This window comes from Anomaloglossus baeobatrachus, chromosome 1 (assembly GCF_048569485.1).
Source record: "Anomaloglossus baeobatrachus isolate aAnoBae1 chromosome 1, aAnoBae1.hap1, whole genome shotgun sequence".
NCBI lineage: Eukaryota > Metazoa > Chordata > Amphibia > Anura > Aromobatidae > Anomaloglossus > Anomaloglossus baeobatrachus.
Window position 1 is genome coordinate 552,106,480 of NC_134353.1, and position 18,325 is coordinate 552,124,804.

General features: G+C 47.3%; 1 protein-coding gene across 2 annotated transcripts in view; it reads left to right on the plus strand.

The window, feature by feature from the left end:
• TEK (TEK receptor tyrosine kinase) overlaps positions 1–18,325 on the plus strand; it is a 255,677-nt gene that overhangs the window by 208,834 nt on the left and 28,518 nt on the right. For both annotated transcript variants that reach the window (XM_075316854.1, XM_075316847.1), the window contains exon 15: positions 17,808–18,018. In XM_075316854.1, the coding sequence (XP_075172969.1) occupies positions 17,808–18,018 (211 nt within the window). The remainder of the gene's footprint in view (positions 1–17,807; positions 18,019–18,325) is intronic.

Below are 18,325 nucleotides of genomic sequence, written 5' to 3' on the forward strand. Positions count from 1 at the left end.
ATACAAGGGAGAAATACCGCGACACTATGACCAGATAACATACTACCAACACATAGTGATCAAAAGCAACCACATACAGTACCAGAGAGTAATACCACCACATCATAATTAGACCACACAGTAACCGAATATTACCACATACAAGGGAGAAATACCGCAACACTATAACCACACCACATAATGACCGACTATAACTACATACAAGAAAGTAATACCGCCACACCATAATCAGACCACATAGTGACCGAATACAACCACATACAAGGGAGAAATACCGTGACACTATTACCACACCACATAATGACAAAATAATACCACACACGAGACAAATATCAGTACAACATGACCAGACGACATATTACTACCACACAAGGACATATAATTCTATAATAATGATCATGAAAAAAAACTACAACACTAATAACACTAATATTGCCATCAGTGCCATAATACACAAGAGCTCTGTATATAGTGTATAGGTAATACAGTGCTCATCACCAGTGACATTATACACAGGAGCTCTGTATACAGTGTACAGTATAGTGTGTGTGTTCATGTAACACACTGACTTACCAGTGACGTCTCTAGCTGACTTTATTCATCTTCGCTTTTTCTCTTCATCCGGTGCTGACCGCCATCACTTCTTCCTGCATGACGCGACTCTGCAGAAAATAAGTCACCTATAGCCAATCACTCCCAGAGCACATTCCTCAATATTTCCCCAATTTCTACACCACGTCAGACTCTTGTTCCCCCATTGGAGTCAGTATCCTCAAAATTAACTTATATTTCATCAGTAATAATGTCCCCTAATTTACCCCTACAGTAATTATGCCCCAAGTGCCACCATAAACCAGTCATGTATGTCCCTCATTCTGGCCCCATATAGTAATTATGTCCCTCATCCTGGCCCCTTTTATTTAATAATGTCTGGGGAAACAAGTGGAATCAGAAGGGGTTCTTAATTGCTTCCTGCACAAAATATCCCCCCACACTGCTCCTCTCCAAAATAGCCCCACAAAGTGCCCCTTTCCATAATGTCCCCCAAAAAATTGCATTTTATAATATCTCCCCCAACTACTTCCCTGTATAAATTCCCCCCTCCTCATTATACTATACTGCCTTCCACAATCTTTGATGTCTCATAATTTCCCCCATTGCCCTATAATGTCCCAATTTCTTTCATAACGTCCCCCACTGACCTATAATGCCCCAATTTGCTTCATAATGTCCCCCACTGGCCTATAATGTCCCCCACTGCCCTATAGTGTCCCCCACTGCCCTATAGTGTCCCCCACTGCCCTATATAGTGTCCCCCACTGCCCTATATAGTGTCCCCCACTGCCCTATATAGTGTCCCCCACTGCCCTATTATGTCCCCCACTGCCCTATTATGTTCCCCACTGCCCTATTATGTTCCCCACTGCCCTATTATGTCCCCCACTGCCCTATTATGTCCCCCACTGCCCTACTATGTTCCCCACTGCCCTATTATGTTCCCCACCTCCCTATTATGTTCCCCACCTTCCCATTATGTTCCGCACCTCCCTATTATGTTCCCCACCTCCCTATTATGTTCTCCACTGCCCTATTATGTTCCCCACTGCCCTATTATGTTCCCCACTGCATTATAATGTCCCCCACTGCCCTATTATGTCCCCCACTGACCCATAATATGCTCCATAAAGTCCCCCACCGCTTCTTAATGCCACTTGTAAAATAACACTGTTCCTCCCCCACCTGCAGCCGCTCATATAAAAGTACATCTTCGGCTCCTCTGGAGCGCTTACCTGTGCCTGCGCGTCCTCCTCTTCATCCCTGCAGCTGCGGCCCGGTGATGATGATGTCGGTTCAGGACTGAGGCGCGCTCCTCTGCAGCCCCGGTGATGACGGTACTTCGCGGTGCGGGGCTGAGCAGCGCTGCTCTGCCTCCTGTCACCGGCCGCACTGTGCAAATGTATGCGCGCCTGAAAGACACGCATACATCTGAATACCAGCGCGGCCAGTGCAGGCAGGGCCGGCTCCAGGTTTTTGTGGGCCCTGGGCGAAATAGTCTCAGTGGGCCCCATCCACACATAGACATGCACAGATACATACACATACGGCATACGTACACATACTTATTTAAAGAGAAATTCACAAAAACACATAAATAGACATAAATCTAGACACAGTCATATACACTGACATGCATAGATACACATCATACATGCACACACACACACACACACACACACACATTATTTTTATATATTTATCCTGTATATATATTTCTAATATTGGGAAGCCGGCAACAGCCTCATTCACCTCCCGGCTTGTCTAACAGACATGGCCGCACAGAGCACACTAACATTGCTGTATATACATCACAAGAGAGGCTGGGGACATACACATTATTGGGGGCATACATATTACTGATGAAAGGGGTATACAGCAATGGGGGGCATACAGCTCTGGAGGAGGGCAGTGACTCTGAGGTGGGGGGGACATACAGCTCTAAGGCTATGTGCGCACGTTGCGTAAAAACATGCAGTTACGCTGCGCTTTGCAGCGCAGCGTAACTGCATGCGTCCTGCGGCCCCTGCACAGTCTATGGAGATTGTGCAGGGGCCGTGCGCACGTGGCGTTTAAGAGCGCAGCGCTTCGGCTACTGCCGAAGCGCTGCGCAAAAAGAAGTGACATGTCACTTCTTTCCTGCGCTTTGCCGGCAGCTCCTGCTCTGTCTATGGGAGGAGCTGCAGGCAGAGCGCATGGAATCGGCGCTCACTACGGACATTTCTGCAGCGATCTAAAGCGCACATGTGCTCTTCAGATCGCTGCAGAAATTTCTGCAGGGCTTGTACGCAACGTGCGCACATAGCCTAAGGGGGTATACAGCACCTGGGTGGAGGGAACATACAGCTCTGGGGTGTAAACAGCACCTGGGTGGAGGGGACATACAGCTCTGGGGGTATAGTAGTATGCAGCCCCCACATTGTGTTATGAAGCCCCCCATTGTCCTCCATATAGTATTATGTAGCCCCCATATGCACTACGCAGCCCTCATAACATTAAGCAGCCCCCATATAGCACAATGCAGACCCATATATCATTAGGCACCTTCATGTAGTATACAGCCCACATATAGCACAATACAGACCCAGATAGCATTAGGCACCCTCATGTAGTATACAGCCCCTATATACCACAGTGCAGACCCAGATAGCATTAGGCACCCTCATGTAGTATACAGCCCCTATATACCACAGTGAAGAGCCAGATAGCATTAGGCACCCTCATGTAGTATATAGCCCCTATATACCGCAGTGCAGAGCCAGATAGCATTAAGCACCCTCATGTAGTGCAGAGCCCCTATATAGCACTGTGCAGAGCCAACAACATTAGGCACCCTCATGTAGTATACAGCTTGTATATAGCACAGCCTGTATATAGCACAGTGCAGAGCCAGATAGCAGGAGGCACCCTCATGTAGTATACAGCTTGTATATAGCACAGCCTGTATATAGCACACTGCAGAGCCAGATAGCAATAGGCACCCTCATGTAGTATACAGCTTGTATATAGCACAGCCTGTATATAGCACACTGCAGAGCCAGATAACAATAGGCACCCTCTTTTAGCATACAGCTTGTATATAGCACAGCCTGTATATAGCACAGTGCAGAGCCAGATAGCAATAGGCACCCTCATGTAGTATACAGCTTGTATATAGCACAGCCTGTATATAGCACAGCCTGTATATAGCACAGTGCAGAGCCAGATAGGAATAGGTACCCTCATGTAGCATACTTCTTGTATATAGCGCAGCCTGTATATAGCACAGTGCAGAGCCAGATAGCAATAGGCACCCTCATGCAGCATACTTCTTGTATATAGCACAGCCTGTATATAGCACAGTGCAGAGCCAGATAGCAATAGGCACCCTCATGTAGCATACAGCTTGTATATAGCAAAGCCTGTATATAGCACAGTGCAGAGCCAGTAGCATTGGGCACCCTCATATAGTATACAGCTTGTATATAGCAGAGCCTGTATATAGCACAGTGCAGAGCCAGATAGCAATAGGCACCCTCATGTAGCATACAGCTTGTATATAGCACAGCCTGTATATAGCACAGTGCAGAGCCAGTAGCATTAGGCACCCTCATGTAGTATACAGCTTGTATGTAGCACAGCCTGTATATAGCACAGTGCAGAGCCAGATAGCAATAGGCACCCTCATGTAGCATACAGCTTGTATATAGCACAGCCTGTATATAGCACACTGCAGAGCCAGATAGCAATAGGCACCCTCATGTAGCATACAGCTTGTATATAGCACAGCCTGTATACAGCACAGTGCAGAGCCAGATAGCAATAGGCACCCTCATGTAGCATACAGCTTATACAGTTAGGTCCAGAAATATTTGGACAGTGACACAATTTTCGCGAGTTGGGCTCTGCATGCCACCACATTGGATTTGAAATGAAATCTCTACAACAGAATTCAAGTGCAGATTGTAACGTTTAATTTGAAGGTTTGAACAAAAATATCTGATAGAAATTGTAGGAATTGTACACATTTCTTTACAAACACTCCACATTTTAGGAGGTAAAAAGTAATTGGACAAATAAACCAAACCCAAACAAAATATTTTTATTTTCAATATTTTGTTGCGAATCCTTTGGAGGCAATCACTGCCTTAAGTCTGGAACCCATGGACATCACCAAACGCTGGGTTTCCTCCTTCTTAATGCTTTGCCAGGCCTTTACAGCCGCAGCCTTCAGGTCTTGCTTGTTTGTGGGTCTTTCCGTCTTAAGTCTGGATTTGAGCAAGTGAAATGCATGCTCAATTGGGTTAAGATCTGGTGATTGACTTGGCCATTGCAGAATGTTCCACTTTTTTGCACTCATGAACTCCTGGGTAGCTTTGGCTGTATGCTTGGGGTCATTGTCCATCTGTACTATGAAGCGCCGTCCGATCAACTTTGCGGCATTTGGCTGAATCTGGGCTGAAAGTATATCCCGGTACACTTCAGAATTCATCCAGCTACTCTTGTCTGCTGTTATGTCATCAATAAACACAAGTGACCCAGTGCCATTGAAAGCCATGCATGCCCATGCCATCACGTTGCCTCCACCATGTTTTACAGAGGATGTGGTGTGCCTTGGATCATGTGCCGTTCCCTTTCTTCTCCAAACTTTTTTCTTCCCATCATTCTGGTACAGGTTGATCTTTGTCTCATCTGTCCATAGAATACTTTTCCAGAACTGAGCTGGCTTCATGAGGTGTTTTTCAGCAAATTTAACTCTGGCCTGTCTATTTTTGGAATTGATGAATGGTTTGCATCTAGATGTGAACCCTTTGTATTTACTTTCATGGAGTCTTCTCTTTACTGTTGACTTAGAGACAGATACACCTACTTCACTGAGAGTGTTCTGGACTTCAGTTGATGTTGTGAACGGGTTCTTCTTCACCAAAGAAAGTATGCGGCGATCATCCACCACTGTTGTCATCCGTGGACGCCCAGGCCTTTTTGAGTTCCCAAGCTCACCAGTCAATGCCTTTTTTCTCAGAATGTACCCGACTGTTGATATTGCTACTCCAAGCATGTCTGCTATCTCTCTGATGGATTTTTTCTTTTTTTTCAGCCTCAGGATGTTCTGCTTCACCTCAATTGAGAGTTCCTTAGACCGCATGTTGTCTGGTCACAGCAACAGCTTCCAAATGCAAAACCACACACCTGTAATCAACCCCAGACCTTTTAACTACTTCATTGATTACAGGTTAACGAGGGAGACGCCTTCAGAGTTAATTGCAGCCCTTAGAGTCCCTTGTCCAATTACTTTTGGTCCCTTGAAAAAGAGGAGGCTATGCATTAGAGAGCTATGATTCCTAAACCCTTTCTCCGATTTGGATGTGAAAACTCTCATATTGCAGCTGGGAGTGTGCACTTTCAGCCCATATTATATATATAATTGTATTTCTGAACATGTTTTTGTAAACAGCTAAAATAACAAAACTTGTGTCACTGTCCAAATATTTCTGGACCTAACTGTATATAGGCTATATACAAGCTGTATGCTACATGAGGATGCCTATTGCTATCTGGCTCTGCACTGTGCTATATACAGGCTGTGCTATATAATATAGCACAGCCTGTATACAGCACAGCACAGAGCTGGATAGCAGTAGGCACCCTCATGCAGCATACAGTGATTAATACTCACTTTTCCTCGTTCCCCTGCTGATCCGATCTCCTCGGCACGTCTATTGCTGTCACTCGCTCTGACCTCTCAGCAGGCGCGCAGTGATGACGTCACCGCGCTCTGCTGCAGAGCTGTCAGAGCGCCGACAGTTACAGCGGGGAGAATGATACTCTGTCATCATTGCTCTCAATTGTATCGGCACCTGGGATGCCGATATAATTGAAATCACGATCCTCGGCGGGGGGGTGGGGGGGCGGTGACAGCGCGGCCACCGGGCCCCCCTGAGTAGCGGTGCGCCACTCCTGCCACCGCGAGTGGGCCCCCTGGCAGCTCAGGGCCCCGGCATTTGACCGGGTTTGCCGGGTGCTGGCACTGACAGTGACAGCAGGGAGATCGCTCTTCCTGCTTGCCGCTGCAGAGGGAATGGGATTGTCATTAATCATATCGGCAATGTGCCGATATGATTAGTGAAATTACCGACCGGGAGGGCCTCTCACACATATCCATAGTTGCCCGGGGGGGTTAGGGGGCGGGGCCTAGGGGGCGTGGCCATCAATAGCAGGGGCCCACCGGGGGTTCTCCCGACCTCCTGGTGGGCCAGTCCGCCCCTGATTGTGACGTTCTGTTATGCTCTTCTACGGAGCTGGTGTTTGCTTGTTTCTCCGCGCAGAGCATTTTGCCTTGATGCTCTGCTGTCTTGCACTCCTGTGGACCAGTTGCTTTCCCGCACCGGGTCCTACGCTGTTGCTGGAAGGGGCTTGCTCACATGCTCCGCATTCCAGGTGATTGCTCTGCTTTATTAGGGAGCGTGCTCAGCCGGAGTCGTATTTCCTGTTCTGCAGTAAGTGCTTGGCTCCTGTTGTGTGTTAGCTGATCTCGGCTACTTGAACCTGGACTGTTATTGACTCTGCTCTGACTGTTCCCCTGGACCTTGTTGTTACCTTCTGGCTTCTGACTTCGGACATCCTCCTGATTAAGTCCCCACCTGCTCCTTGGATCCCATACGTACTCTCCTGGTGTCCTGACCCTCAGCCTGTATCTTAACCTTTATTTCTGCCTGCTCCCTGTATTCTGTCGTATCCTTTTGGATACTGATCCCGGCTACTCTGACTTTCTCTCTGCTCTCTCAGTATACTAGTGCTTCCAGCTCCATCTAGTTACTAACTTCATACTACGTCTGTCTAGCTTACCATCCAGCCACCTAGTGACTATTATCTTGCATATCAAGCATTACAATATCTTATCAGACAATTTGGTTCTTTCTCTCCCAGAATTGATCAGTCATTAGCACAATTCTCCATTTTGAGGTAAAATCTGTATCAGTGAAGACTTTCCCATTACTGAGATAGGGGACGGCAGTTGTTACTGATGAGATTCTATGACGGGAGAAGGGAGGTGGAGCTCTGCTTCTAGCTACTCCCTCTGCCACTAGCTCCTCCCTCCTGCCATCATCATAAACTCTCATCAATAACCATTGCCATCTAGCTCAGTAATGGGAAAGTCTTCACTGAATACAGATTTTACTTCAGAATGGAGAATTTTGATAATGACTGATCATTTCTGGGAGAAAAAGAAGTAAATTTGTATATTAAGATATATAACAAAGCTGCTTATTTTCATGTGCACTATTGAGTTATAAAATAACAAATTACAACAGTTACACTTTAAGGTTTTGATGTAAAATTGTCTGATATTTGAACTGTTCAATATTCCCTTCAGCTTGACTAAAGCTGCATGCTTTAGTCAGACATGATGTAAGTTTTGACAAAACATAGCCAGGCTTAGATGTTTTTTTGTAAGAAAAGGCTTCTGTCTTGCCACAAGACCAGACAAATAAAGAATATAGGAGGTCGTTCTCACATGCACTATATAATAAACAGTACTTGTCAGGAATTCCTGCAGCTCCTTTAATGTATTTCTTGTCTTTTGTCAATTTTGAGGGACATTTAGTTATAGGTGATGTCACTGTCTTGCCAAATTTAGACCATTTCTTGAAGGCCATCGTTACTTGTTGCCATAGTATATCTAATGCCCTTGATTTTTGTTGTACCCTTCTTCTAATGGAAAAGTTTCATCAGTGAGATCTTTTGCTGTGTTGTAAGCTGTCAGCACAGTCTGTACATACCATCAGGGGGCAGCTCGGGTGTTTAGGCAGCGAAATCCAACTTTATAAAGTTTGAAAATTCGTGCACTTTTTGATTGACGTGTGCACATCTCTCCTAATGTCCGGGCGTGTTATGCACGTGTTCCCCGCCCCCCCACCAGCCTGTTCCTCCCTCTCTCCTGATGTCCGGGCGTGTTATGCACGTGTATCCCCGCCCCCCACTGCCTGTTCCTCCCTCTCTCTGGCTGTATTTAAATTTCCCTCCTCAGTGACATGACGTCAGAGTTGGCACCTGCGCATAGCGCTTATCTCCGGCGCCATGTTACTGAAGCCCGCTGTACCGTGCAGCCGGGTGCACGAGAGGGCGGCGCATGCGCCCTCGCTTCTTCAGATCCCGTTGTGACCGCGGGAGCGCGCGCGGTTACAACAGGACTGGAGATCAGCTGACAGGAGGACACGATTGCTACGCTACCAGCACAGCAGCCGCCTAGGACACCGGGGCTCAGGTGAGGTGAGTTCACAATGCTGTGTGTGCGCCCCTGCATTGACCTGAGCTCACCTTCTGAATGCCAGGTCACCGCAGGAAAGCACTCACAGCTGTGTGTCTGTGCTATGTGTGTGATTCTGTGCAGTGTGTGTGCGTGCATGCGCAGTGTGTGTACGCGCAGTGTGTGTGCAGTGTGGTGTGTGTGTGCGCACACTGTGTGTTGTGTGTGTGTGCGCACGCTTGTGTGTGTGTGTGTGCGCACGCTGTGTGTGTGTGTGCGCACGCTGTGTTGTGTGTGTGCGCACACTGTGTGTGTGTGTGTGCGCACGCTGTGTGTGTGTGCACACGCTGTGTGTGCGTGTGTGCACGCTGTGTGTGTGTGTGCGCACGCTGTGTGTGTGTGTGCGCATGCTGTGTGTGTGTGTGTGTGTGCGCACGCTGTGTGTGTGTGTGTGTGTGCGCACGCTGTGTGTGTGTGTGTGTGTGTGTGTACGCACGCTGTGTGTGTGTGCGCACGCTGTGTGTGTGTGTGTGTGCGCACGCTGTGTGTGTGTGTGTGTGTGTCCTGAATCCAGGCCTGGAGTTTCCTCCGGTAGCCAGTCCGACGCTGCACTGAAGTGTGTACGGACGTATTGTATTGTATTGTATTGTATTGGACGGCGCGGGACCCTTGACCCAGGATTACTGCGGAGAGGGGTTCTTTATTTCAATAAAGATGGAGTCACTAATTGTGTTGTGTTTTATTTCTAATAAAAATATTTTTCTGTGTATTTTTTATGTTTACTAGAAATTCATGGTGGCCATGTCTAATATTGGCGTGACACCATGAATTTCGGGCTTAGGGCCAGTTGATAATATACACCTAGCCCTAACCCCATTATTACCCACCTGGCATCAGGGCAGCTGGAAGAGTTGGATACAGTGCCAGAAGATGGCGATTCTATGAAAGCGCCATTTTCTGGGGTGGCTGCGGACTGCAATTCGCATCTGGGGTGCCCAGAAAGCTTGGGCACTCTGCATTGCGGATTCCAATCCCCAGCTGCCTAGTTGTACCTGGCTGGACTCAAAAATTGGGCGAAGCCCATGTCATTTTTTTTTTTTAATTATTTCATGAAATTCATGAAATAAAAAAAACAAAAAAAGGGCTTCCCTATATTTTTTAGTTCCCAGCTGGGTACAAATAGGCAGCTGGGGGTTGGGGGCAGCCATTCCTGCCTGCTGTACCTTACTAGCATACAAAAATATGGTGAAGCCCACGTCATTTTTTTTTTTTGGGAAGGGGGGGGGGAAATCTTGCATACAGTCCTAGATGGCGGATGCTGAGCCTTGTAGTTTGGCAGCTGCTGTCTGCTCTCCTGCATACACTAGTGGATGGAGTATGCTGACCCTTGTAGTTCTGCTCCCCCTGCCTCTCCCTCTAGCATACAGTCCTCCATATAGTAATGTGCCCCATATAGTCGTCCGTATAATCTAATGCACCTCATAGTCCTACATATATTGTAAAGCGCACCATAATACTAAAGCCCACTTTACACGTTGCAATTAGTTGTACAATCGCATTTGCGATGTGACACGCCCAGGTTGCATACGGGATCTATGAGATTTCACGTTGGTCGTTCATTTGCTGTCACACGAGCGTTAGTAGTCTATGTTAAATTGGTCAATTGTGTGTGCGATCCTTTAGATCATGTGTTCTGTGACGTATGCATTGGGCACCTTTTATTTTTTTTTTTTTATTTATTGACTTGCCAAGCGTGTGTAATGTGTAGGGATGCGTTTTTACTATGTCATCTGCCATTCAGCTCTGCTACATGGCCGCTGACAGCAGACACAGACAGCCATGTAGCAGAGCTGAATGGCAGATGACAGCAGACACAGACAGAGCCGCACTGTCAGAATGAACTCGGCTCTGTCTGTGTCGCGTCCTGATTAGCGGTCACCAGTGAAGACTCATCGGTGACCGCTAAACTCCTGAGTAACTGAAGTTACCAGCCCTCTCTCATACTCACCAATCCCCGATCCCCGGCGCTGCACGGCATTCACACTGCTCCGGCGGCTTTTACTGTTTTGAAAAAGCCGGCCGCCCATTAAACAATTTCGTATTCCCTGCTTTCCCCGCCCACCAGCGCCTATGATTGGTTACAGTGAGACATGCCCCCACTCTGAGTGACAGGTGTCACACTGCACCCAATCACAGCAGCCGGTGGGCGTGTCTATACTGTGTAGTGAAATAAATAATTAAATAATTAAAAAAAACGGCGTGCGGTCCCCCCCATTTTTAAAACCAGCCAGATAAAGCCATACGGCTGAAGGCTGGTATTCTCAGGATGGGGAGCTCCACGTTATGGGGAGCCCCCCACCCTAACAATATCAGCCAACAGCCGCCCAGAATTGCCGCATACATTAGATGCGACAGTTCTGGGACTGTACCCGGCTCTTCCCGATTTACCCTGGTGCGTTGGCAAATCGGGGTAATAAGGAGATATTGGCAGCCCATAGCTGCCAATAAGTCCTAGATTAATCATGTCAGGCGTCTCCCCGAGATTCCTTTCATGATTAATCTGTAAGTTACAGTAAATAAACACACACACCCGAAAAAATCCTTTATTAGAAATAAAAACACACACATATACCCTGGTTCACCACTTTAATCAGCCCCAAAAAGCCCTCCTTGTCCGGCGTAATCCAGGATGATCCAGCGTCGCATCCAGCGCTGCTGCATGGAGGTGACCGGAGCCGCAGCAGACACCGCCGCTCCGGTCACCTCCACACAGCAAATGAACACAGCCGTGCGATCAGCTGCTGTCACTGAGGTTACCTGCGGCCACCGGTGGATGCAGCTGGTGGCCGCGGGGAAAGCAGGGAATACGAAATTGTTTAATGGGCGGCCGGCTTTTTCAAAACAGTAAAAGCCGCCGGAGCAGTGTGAATGCCGTGCAGCGCCAGGGATCGGGGATCGGTGAGTATATGAGAGATAGACTGACATGGACTGAGAGTGAGGGACAGAGATAGTGACGGACTGACAGAGATTAGTGAATGACAGACATTGTGAGGCTTTTCAGCTGCGCTCTGAAGCGGACCTTTTTTAAGCTGCGGTGCAGAGCGCACACCTGCGCACATAGCCACAGACATCAAAATCGTATGAGGGATGTCACACGTTACAATTGACTAGGTTCTTGCAACAAAACGCTCAATTCTAGAGAATGATACGATGTGTTTGCGATCAACAGTTTTGCGTTCAATCCTGATCGCATGTAGCTGTCACACGCAGATACGTCACAAACGATGCCGGATGTGCGTCACTTACAACTTGACCCCAACGACGGATTGTGAGATATATTGAAGCGTGTGTAGCGGGCTTAAGTGTCTGAAAACTACTACATGGGGGCAACAGAACCTATTCCCAAAAACAAAACAATTAATTATTTTAAAATGTTTGTTTTTTAATTTAAACAAAGGTATTGAAATATTGAGAAAATATACAAGAACTTGAGCAGCTTTGCAGACACATAACTCAATGGCTATGACAGCACGCTGCATCTTTTTTACCTGTGGTCACAGAAACACAGCTTCTGACCAAAAAAAATATGAAAGATCAAGATTTTTGCCGCGTTTTTGTTAATGCATTTATCAACTCCTTAACAAATCCGTTTAAATACTTTCCGTCCCTGCACTCATTTTGGTAATCCACACTGGCAGACGCAGATAGCCAGCAGCGATCAGTGCAAATGTCAGCTGATTTGTGCAGCTGATGTGTGCCTTGCATGCGCGAGTGGATTCGCTATCCACCTGTACCTGTCAACCCCTTAAATAGCACTGTAAAAATCTCACAGCGCCATTTTAATGGCGATCGCTTTATTCGCATAATCACCAGCCTCCACAGGAAGTCACGTGATGGGATCACGTGGATCCGATGGTTGTCGTGTTAGCACTGGGTCTTGTGATTACTCCTGTAGCTCACGTGACGCAGGTCCTATAACCAGCAGCCGAGTATTGCAGGTTACAGATGAGCATTTCTCCTGATCTGAGCGGTTCTGCTCTGATAGGGAGAAAAGAATGAGTGAGCAGACAAAAACACACCCGCAAGAAAAAACGCGGCAAAAAAAGCATGCGTTTTTACCGCATTTTGGTGCTTTTTTGCTCACTGCATTTTTATGCGTTTTTTAACAGTGAACAATTCTATTAAAGATTGATAAAAAAAAAAAAGAAAAAAGGTCTGATGTCATTTCCTTCAATATGTTCTTCATTCTCCACTAGTCTATGCAGGAGAGCAGACAGCTGCAGAACTACAAGGCTCAGTATGCTCCATCCAGGACTGTATGCAGGAGGGAGAGGCAGGGGGAGCAGAACTATAAGGCTCAGCATACTCCATCCACTAGTGTATGCAGGAGAGCAGACAGCAGCTGCCAAACTACAAGGCTCAGCATCCTCCAGCTAGGGCCTAAAACACACTTCCGCAAAAAAAAGTCTGTGTAACACGGTCCGTTTTTCGGGTCCGTGTTCTGTTTTTTTGGGGCGTTTCTCCGGTATGTATGGCATCCGTGTGATGGCGTATGCGAGCCGTGTGTACGTGTAAAATGTCCGTGTTTGTGTGTAAAATGCCCGTGTATGTGTACGTGGAATGTCCGTGTGGAATGTCCGTTTGTGTGTTGCACAATGTCGTTGATACATGTCGGCTGACAGCAGACAGAGTTGCGCGATGAGAATGAACTCGGGTGAACTTCACCCGACTTCATTGTCATGCCGCGGCTCTGTCTGTGTGCCGCGTACTGATTAGCGGTCACCTGTGAAGGATTCACCAGTGACCGCTAATCCCCCGAGTGACTGAAGTGAGAAGCCCTCTCTCATACTTACCACTCCCCGATCACCAGCGCGGCGAGGAACAGCTGTGCAGAGAATACGCGGCAACAATTACTTTGAATATGCCGGCCGCTCATTAATCAATCTCGTATTCCCTGCTTTCCCCGCCCACCGGCGCCTATGATTGGTTGCAGTCAGACACGCCCCCCACGCTGAGTGACAGCTGTCTCACTGCACCCAATCACAGCAGCCGGTGGGCGTGTCTATACTGTGCAGTAAAATAAATAAATAATTTAAAAAAACGGCGTGCGGTCCCCCCCCCAATTTTAATACCAGCCAGGGTAAAGTCACACGACTGAAGGCTGGTATTCTCAGGATGGTGAGCCCCACGTTATGGGGAGCCCCCCAGCCTAACAATATCAGTCAGCAGCCGCCCAGAATTGCCGCATACATTATTTGCGACAGTTCTGGGACTGTACCCGGCTCTTCCCGATTTGCCCTGGTGCATTGGCAATCGGGGTAATAAGGAGTTTTTGGCAGCCCATAGCTGCCAATAAGTCCTACATTAATCATGTCAGGCGTCTCCCCGAGATACCTTCCATGATTAATCTGTAAATTACAGTAAATAAACACACACCTGAACAATCCTTTATTAGAAAAAAAAACACTAACAAATTGCCTTGTTCACCAATTTAATAAGCCCGAAAAAGCCCTCCATGTCCGGCGAAATCCAGGATGGTCCAGCGTCACTTCCAGCTGTGCTGCATGAAGGTGACCGGAGCTGCAGAAGACACCGCCGCTCCTGTCAGCTCCACGCAGCTAATAAAGGGAATAGCGCGATCAGCTGAGCTGTCACTGACGTTACTCGCGGCCAACGCTGAATACAGCTGATCGCGCTGTTCCCTTCATTAGCTGCGTGGAGCTGACAGGAGCGGCGGTGTCTTCTGGGGGAAGAAAAGAACCGAGCGCCAATGTACGTATGACTGAGAACAGCAGAAAAAAGGTAAGTATACTGAATTTAATTTAAAAAAAAATAAAAATAATATCGCTAGTGTAAAAACGCACACGCACAAAACGTGCTGAACACGGACATACTCCGTGTGCGGTCCGTGCAGGCACGGATTCATAGACTTTAGCGGGTCCGTGCCTGCGTGCTGCCGGCCAAAAACGGACATGTCGTCCGTGCAGAAAAGTGCACACATGTACTTATCACACGGACACACGTTCCGTGTGATTTTACGTGTGTGTGCCATCTGCGATTGAATAACATGGGTCTGGGTGTGTACGTGTCTCCAGTACGTGCAAATACGTACCGCACACGTACAAAAAAAACGGATGTGTGTTGCGGGTCTAGGACTGTATGCAAGATTTTTTGCCCCGCCCCCAAAAAAAAAAAATGACGTGGGCTTCACCATGTTTTTCTTTGCTAGCCAGGTACAACAGGCAGCTACGGGCTGCCCCCAACCCACAGCTGCCTATTTGTACCCGGCTGGGAAGCATAAATATAAATATAGAGAAGCCGTTTTTTTATTTTTCTATTTCATGAATTTCATGAAATAATTATAAAAAAAAATGACATGGGCTTCGCCCAATTTTTGAGTCCAGCCAGGAACAACTAGGCAGATGGGGATTGGAATCCGCAGTGCAGGGTGCCCATGCTTTCTGGGCACCCCCGCTGTGAATTGCAGTCCGCAGCCACCCCAGAAAATGGCGCTTTCATAGAAGCGCCATCTTCTGGCACTGTATCCAACTCTTCCAGCTGCCCTGATGCCGGGTGGCTCACTGGGTAATAATGGGGTTAGGGCTAGGTGTATATTATCAAATGGCCATAAGCCCGAAATTCATGGTGTCATGCCAATATTAGACATGGCCACCATGAATTTCTAGTAAACATAAAAAAAACACAATACACAGAAAAATATTTTTATTAGAAATAAAACACAGCACAATTAGTGACTCCATCTTTATTGAAATAAAGAACCCCTCTCCGCAGTAATCCTGGGTCAAGGGTCCAGCGCCGTCCAATCCGGATCCAATATCATCTGAAGAAGAAAAAAAAACCCTACACACTTCAGTGCAGCGTCGTACTGGCTACCGGAGGAAACTCCAGTAATGCCAGGCCTGGATTCAGGGGACACACCACACACACGACACACCACACACACACCACACCACACACACACCCCACCACACACACCACACAGCGTGCGCACACACGACACACAGCATGCGCACACACGACACACAGCGTGCGCACACACACACCACACACAGCGTGCGCACACACACACCACACACAGCGTGCGCACACCACACACAGCGTGCGCACACCACACACAGCGTGCGCACACCACACACAGTGTGCGCACACACACAAACACCACACACAGCGTGCACACACACATAAACACACACAGCGTGCGCACAAACACACACCACACACAGCGCACGCACACACACACACCACACACAGTGTGTGCGCACACACACACACCACACACAGCATGCACACACACACACACACACCACACACAGCGTGCACACACACACCACACACAGCGTGCGCACACACACACACCACACACAGCGTGCGCGCACACACACACCACACACAGCGTGCACACACACACCACACACAGCATGCGCGCACACACACCACACACAGCGTGCGTGCACACACACCACACACATCGTGCGCACACACACACCACACAGCATGCACGCACACACACACCACACAGCGTGGGCATACACACACGCACACAAACACACACTGCGCGTACACACACTGCACATGCACGCACACACACACTGCACAGAATCACAGACATAGCAAAGACACACACTGCACACACACACAGCTGTGAGTGCTTTCCTGCGGTCACCTGGCATTCAGAAGGTGAGCTCAGGTCAATGCAGGGGCGCACACACAGCATTGTGAACTCACCTCACCTGAGCCCCGGTGTCCTAGGCGGCTGCTGTGCTGGTAGCGTAGCAATCGCGTCCTCCTGTCAGCTGATCTCCAGTCCTGTTGTAACCGCGCATGCTCATCTTAAGAAGCGAGGGCGCATGTGCCGCCCTCTCGTGCACCCGGCTGCACGGTACAGCGGGCTTCAGTAACATGGCGCCGGAGATAAGCGCTATGCGCAGGCGCCAACTCCGACGTCATGTCACTGAAGAGGGAAATTTAAATACGGCCAGAGAGAGGGAGGAACAGGCAGCGGGGGGCGGGGATACACGTGCATATCACGCCCGGACATCAGGAGAGAGGGAGGAACAGGCTGGTGGGGGGGCGGGGAACACGTGCATAACACGCCCGGACATTAGCAGCAGAGGTGCACACGTCAATCAAAAAGTGCTTGATTTTTCAAACTTTATAAAGTTGGATTTCACTGCCTAAACACCCGAGCCGCACCCTGATGGTATGTACACAATGTGCCTGATAGTGCCAGTACTGCACTGGCTGCACCTTATACACGAAAAACCTGATGTTTGGTTCCCTTTAAAGGTGGAAAAAAGTTTTGAAATGATTCCTCTTGGTTTGATTACTTTACATAACAAAAATCTGGCATTTTAACAGTCATGTGTAGACTTTTTATATACAATATATCACTTATTGGATTTGTCTAGTGTTTATAAAATACTTTTTTTTATCTGCCACAGATGTATAATTTCTCTGAATGCTGAGCCCACCCACCCACACTACTGATTGACAGCTTTTTGTATACACTGTGCAAAGGCAGAAAGCTTGAAATCTTCGGGGGAGGTTAAACAGAGCTCAAGAATATGGAGGACTACATGGCAACAGGTTTACAACAGGTTTACTAGTTCTGTAGTGATGATCGCCTGCTGATAAAACAATGATTTTATCAAAAATTACACTAATCAGCCCAGTAAGAGATACATTGCTGGCATCTGGGTCTCCACATTGTGCTGTTTTCAGATTAGGTGTCAAACATCTGGTAACAGATTCCCTTTAAAGTAACACTCCAGTGTTTTATTTAACTTCAGTACTGGATTGGTGCTTAGAATGTATGTCCACTGCCCGCGTCTTAGTACCCTGCTCACTCATTCTAAGCCACTTATGTGTTCTAGACTATTATTATTTCACGTACTAGTTTTTATTGTTTTTTGTTGTTCTTTTTTAGTGTAATTGTTAGTGCAATACAATTATAGTATATACAGAATATAAATTTACCACTCTCATCAATATTACGTTTATTTAGAGAGAAGAACCAGTTGTGCAGTTTAATGCTGGAACGCTCAACCATTTAAGAAAAGCAAAAAACAGCCCAGAACCCGTGGAGTATCCAGTTTTGGAATGGAATGATATCAAATTTCAGGATGTTATTGGAGAAGGGAATTTTGGCCAAGTCCTTAAGGCTCGTATTAAAAAGGATGGTCTACGTATGGATGCTGCTATTAAGAGAATGAAAGGTATACCTGATTGAAAACCTATCAAAAGTTTAAAATTCACAATATTATTTTGGAACATCCACAACTTGTCTATATTTTAAGAGATTGTCCAACTATAAAACAAAAAATACAGAAGGAAAAGATAATAGAAACATAAGTAGAAAATGCAGATAAAAAAAACTGTCATATGACTGACTATAGGATATGTCTTGGATCACGTCCCGTTCAAGTTTACTGATCACTATAGCCAATCATAGGTCACAGGGGACCAAAGAATAAGACATCATTCCTTCGCAGCCCAACACTGAAACCATTAGTGTTGGAGAAG